This window comes from Gavialis gangeticus, unplaced genomic scaffold (genome assembly GCF_001723915.1).
Source record: "Gavialis gangeticus isolate Ggan-Ray unplaced genomic scaffold, GavGan_comp1, whole genome shotgun sequence".
In the NCBI taxonomy this organism is placed as follows: Eukaryota; Metazoa; Chordata; order Crocodylia; family Gavialidae; genus Gavialis; species Gavialis gangeticus.
In genome coordinates, this window is record NW_017729022.1 from 153167332 (window position 1) to 153173193 (window position 5862).

The 5862-nt window shown below is 37.0% G+C and overlaps 1 protein-coding gene across 1 annotated transcript in view; it reads right to left on the minus strand.

Annotated features, from left to right (window-relative positions):
- Positions 1–644: 644 nt before the first annotated feature.
- PPM1B (protein phosphatase, Mg2+/Mn2+ dependent 1B) overlaps positions 645–5862 on the minus strand; it is a 120531-nt gene continuing 115313 nt past the window's right edge. Inside the window, exon 8 of the mRNA XM_019516353.1 lies at positions 645–2364. Coding sequence (XP_019371898.1) covers positions 2314–2364 — 51 coding nt within the window. The 3' untranslated portion in view covers positions 645–2313. The remainder of the gene's footprint in view (positions 2365–5862) is intronic.

A 5862-nucleotide genomic window follows, 5' to 3' on the forward strand; every position in this document is an offset into this window, starting at 1 on the left:
ATGTCCCTGGAACCTGCTCACAGTCTGCTTCTCAAACTGCACCCAGGCACCTTGACTAAAGTGCTGCTATGTCCTTTTGTCAGTGCTAAGACTAAGACTGCTATTTCTATTGTATTTTGCCTATTGGTATTACCACTGTAGTGTTTTAAATTAGTATTTTTATTAATATCTAGGATATCTGAAAGTATTTTGAGAATGTGTGTTCATTTTCTAGTATAATACTCATCATCATCTATGTTCTTCAAAATGCGTTTCTGATTTCATATGAAGACAGTAAAGTGTAAATTGCCATACATTAAGCACAACAGAAATAAACCCATATGTGTTCATAACATTTTACGACTGTTTAGTTAGGAACTTGACTTTCCTTTTAGAACCACTCTGCATTCAGAAATCCAACCACTCTCTAGCAATTGGAGCATAGTTGTCTAGTGAAAAGTTCAAGGTGTCATTGGCAGCCCAGTGTGAATCTCAGACTCTCCCATTCAGCGTTCTACTGCCCATTCAGGACTGCAGTTCCTTGGGGGCAGGGGTTGCAATGCAGATTGTGTGTCTAACCAAAATGTGTCCATTTGAGAGCTCCTTAGCCTAAAATAGTACTCGATAAAACTCAACTGAAGGCAATTAAATTACACCACAGAAAAATTTAGCTCTATGTTTAATTAATATTCATATAGTACACATTTTGCTGTTGTTCTCAAAGTATTCATTCAGATACTATAGTGACCATTAGTAAAACATGCTATTGATATTATTTGCTTTTACACAAATAAATCAATCTTTCATTAAAAAGCAGGTTTTCCTTTACTTGCATCACTTTATTAAGTATTACCAGTTCCTAGAAGCTAGTCATGGAGCAGAATCTGCAAACAGAACAAAAAGCTAGCCCTTGCCCCAAAGAGCTTACAATCTAGGACTTTCAATCAGTTTAAAATGGAAAGATGATGAGGAAGGGACCTTGGAAACACAGACTTGTAAATATACATTTGCTTTAAGAAAACAGTAATGCAACACATGCAATTTTTCATTTACATTAAATTCTCATTGATCTTCTCACATACACAAGTTTTCTCGGATTATCCCCATCAGATCCTCTCTTTCACAAACAAAATACCTCCAGACACCTCATTTCAATGCATTTTTTTTAATCTAGCCAGTTCGACTAAACCAGTACAGAGAGTCGTCTGCCTGCAGGACATTAAATTCTTATGTATTCTTTTTCTTTTCACCTGCTTGAACAATAGCTTTCTCCATCCCTCTAATTAGGTTAATTGATACTCTTCATTACCAGCATACATTTTATTGGCTCAGCATGAAAAGACATGTTACAGATGTTAAACTAGGGTTAAAATGAGCATCACAGAAGATCAATATGGGGAGGCGAGGATTGTTTGTAGAATCATCTTTTATGAACTATAGCACTCTAGTTCAACATAGCCCTTGTAACGTTAATATGGCTACAATTCTATTTTGATTCAACTCTTAAGAGAAGCTGTACTTGAGATATATGGTGACTGACATTACAAAATTAAACAAGTAGCTACTGTTACAACAGAAGTGTTCTCTAATACTCTGCACTTATTTCCCTCTAATATTTTGAATAGGAAATTACGAGTAATTGCAGTATCTTAAATACCAGCAGGGTAACTAGGTAAGTGTTGATTTTTCTGACAGGGACCATTATCTGGAGAGAATAAGTTGGCTGTTCAATGTAAAATTGGAATAGTTCCTATTTTTAAATATTTTTCATCCAGAATTATCAGAAAGAGGCATCTAAGATTGAATGCTGAAGGTACAAAGCTATGGAAAAACCCAGTGACTTTAGTTTACCTCCTGAATTGTTCAAGTCATTGTGGTATTCCTAAGACAAAGGTATGTTAAAAATGTTGGAAAAACTGAAGAATAGGAAGCATCCTGCAATTACACAAAGCAAAAAGCAAAATTTTCCATTAGTCTAAATATACATAGACTCCACGAGGATTTAGCATAAGTTTAACCTTTACCGCACCTGCAAATTTCTTGACAAAGTAACTCAACAGTAGATTCACTGAACCAAATTTTTTAGCAATCTAACATCTGCAAAACATTGCGCTCACTTCAGCTTCATACCTACAAAACAATACACTCCCAAATATTTTGGGCACCCATTCAAGTTCTTGCCACTAAATATTATACAAACAGAAAGATTTCTAATCATAACAAATATTGGAAAGTCTTGTTCCATGCCTTTTATTCAGTTGCCATCTCATATTTGAAAGTTTTTGCACCTCTTCAGAGAAGAAATGTAACAAGCACCATTTGGTAATTAAGTGCTCAGCTTGGATTCTCTCTCTGACTGCAAATAATATCCATGCAGGAGGTTCTCTGAAAAAAAATTTAGTGAAATTAAGAGATTTCCTTTGAATGCCCATAGATCTATAGTTGTAAGCAACCTGACAATATTTCACAAAAACTAAGGCAATATAAAACTTTTTTTCCTTCTGTGCATATGTAATTTTATTAATGTTATTAGTAGATACGTGCATGTCATGGTCTGCATGGAGTTACAGATTTGTTCTGGATTTCTCCAAGAATATCCACACACGGAGATCCCTCTTTTGATAGTTCATTAAGTAACTGCAATAATCTTGACCAACCCAGTGATGCAAAAACTTTAATCTCTCTGTCACGAATACTGCAACTCACCTTAAGATTCAGACTTCCCCAAGACAAAACTCAAGTCAGCATTTAAATGTCAATGGCAGAAACCACCCCAAGTCTTGTCACTGAAGCACAGGAGCCTCAAGTCTTGCACAGCAAATGAGAAATCCTCTGGTATAACATTTCTTTGACAGAACTGCTCTATAGGCAGCTATGTAAATTCCAATTTCTTTAGTTTAGAAACAAGCTGGTTCTTTTGAACTAAGTGTTCTGCATCTCAGAAAACAACAGTGATCAGATTCGAGCAAAACTGATTTATTTCACAGAGGTAGATGCCAAGCATAAGGAGACAAGATAGGAGACTATTTTATTCTCTGGAGTTTCTAGGGAGACTTCTAGGATGGATTCTTGTCACTCTTGGCCAGTAGACTCAAGAAACTGGGGCAACTGATGGATGACTTCTCCCTGGGGAAATTAGGAAGCCACAGGTCTTTAGAAACAAGAGCTGGTTAGACCTCTATTGAATAAGTCATCCTGTGACTGATATTATCAGTTAATTTTTAAGTTCACCTATCTGGGAAGACTGATAACAAGAGAGAAGTCTTCAAGTATTCTCTATCTTTTTCAGGTGTCTACCCAGAGCAGACAGGAGAGCACAGAGATGGTATCAGCTAACTGTAACAGGCAGTGATCTCACCATGGCAGCAGCACAACTGTCAGGATTTCTGAAAGCCAAGCAAAGACAGACACAGAGGGTTCTAAAGGAGAATGAATCATTTTGCACAGGTTTACAGGGAACTCGCGAAACAAAGGAAAAAGGTGTATATTTGAAAATTTAACAAGTGGCTGATGGAGGTAAAAGTCAACCTCTCTATACTAAATTAGAATCAGGTAGATAAGACCATGAAAAGTTAAGACAAGTCACTTTTATGATACTACAAAGAAGAGGCAGCCAATTGGGGAATACAGAGAGAAGGGTGAGATGGTCGAAACAATAGGCTAGAAGAATTCTCTCTGCAATAACATTCTGAATGGATATGAGAAAAGTACGACTACACTAACAAATGCCAGAGGAAAGACTGTTATACTAACTGAAATACAAGATGATGAAAGATCAGACAAAAAGTGTCTGGTGGCAGGGCAGTAAGGAACATCTATAATACAAATACATTCAGCAAGCTTGCTGAATGAACTTGCCATTCATTTAATTCAAAAAGTTATCTATAACATAGAAACCCCTAGCTCAGCATGTTGCAAACTTACAGGTGTCAAAATAGTCAATGGGCATGAGGAAAGCTCTTACTACAAAAACATGCTCTGGGTAAAGCAACAGACAGCTTCTTGAAAACATCTTCCCTTCTCTTGCAGTTTGTTAGCCCTTAACACAGATGGTTGAAGGAGCATTTCATACATGCACAAGAGCTGCTGGGTCAAAAAGTCACGTAACTGGTCTAAACTCTTGTTCATCCTTCAGTATGAAGCTCAGCACAGCAAGAGCAAATCCCAGCTCACTTAGGCATCTATGGGCAATCCACATCCTCACCCGTGTTTTAAAACAAAGAGAAAGGAAGAGAAACAATTCAAAAGTACAGCAGGGAGGGAAAAAAGACAAGACCAGAGACAAAAGAAAAGGCCTGGCATGATGTAAATGCACATCCCTTTGAACCAATTTGATAAGAGACTGCTTTTTCCACAAACAACAGCTACAACAGTTACTTGCCAGTGAACTACTCAAGGGGAATTCTGTCATTTGGAGGCTTACGGCAGCCTGGCCTTCAAGGAAGGCTCTCAACCCTGGACTACAGTTTGTCAGCCTGGCTGACAACACCTGGAAGTTTGAAAAACAGCACAAATCTCAATTATTTTACGTGAACATCCACCTAAGGTTGCACAAGGAATCTTGCTGTTTTAAAATTCATCATTTTTTATTTGTTTGCTTAAAACATAACAAACTGTATCCAGGTTCTCACATATGGTAAACAAATCATTTTAGAAATAATGCAACAAGCAAAAATTGAAATCTGTACACCTAATTTTGCCGTTGATGCTTTAACCCTCGCTGTCATTTCATTTCCTCCTTTTCCACACTTTCTGGTCTTTGAACTACCAAGTACAGGACTATTGCAATACTTTTCATTGATTTGTATTTACTTTTTAGTTAAAGTTAACTGTAGCAGCTTTAAAAAGTTCTGCAAAAGTGCTTTCTAACAGAGACTGACTCATGTTCCACACCTATCCAAAACTACCCACCTACTTTGTGAACTTGTAATTCACAAACAGTGATGTATTTGGCTTTTAGGGATCCAACTGTTTTTCCCTTCCACTTCATACTGAATAGTTAAGTCATGACGGGGCTGCTGGCATAGAAAAGTTTACAGTATAAATGGCTCATTCAAAACACATTTCTTCATGCTGTCCTTAAGTCAACTAACCACTATTGGTAAGGCTTAGAGTCATTTGGGAAGGGAAGAAAAAAAATAATTGAATCTCTTTGGCACAAGCACATATCAAACTGGAAACAACAGTTTGCACTTCCTCCGAACTCCACAAACAATTATTTTATCCAAGTCTCAGGATGGTATTATTGGAAGTCAGTTTAAAAAAAAAACAACAGGTATAAAAGTTATCTGGCCATGGCATACAGACTGAATTTAAAAAAAAATAAATCAGTGAGCAAACAAAATCGGAGACATTTTCCCCATATTAATAAAGAAAGTTTAAAGTAAGAACTGAACATGTTTTCAGACTCCTATAAGGAAATCAAGTTTAATTTTAGATATCACTACTTTAAAGCCAAGTCAGGACATAAGCTAGGCAAGCTGATAAGTAGAAGAACATAATTTGTTGTCATTCCTAATAAAAGTGTGTACAAAATTCAGCATCTGAGAGAAACAGGATCTCATTTCAATTTGTGAAGGAGCTGTGCAGACTGAAGCCACACTTGTGCAGATTTACACACATACTTCACTTCTTGCAGCACAAGTAGGCTCTGGCTTCAATCCCGTACATAAAGCTTGTTTTATATGCTTTATATGATTAGGGTCTATGTGCCAGATCCAAACTGACGTCTGGGCACTGAAAAAGGATTTAAGCTAGACAGCCCAGCAAAGAGGGCATTCCCCTTGGATGGGGGTGTCCTGTGTTCTGGTTCCTACTCTTATGACTTTTATGCATTTTAACATTAAACAATCATTGGTTAAAGAACAAAAATACCCTATTCCC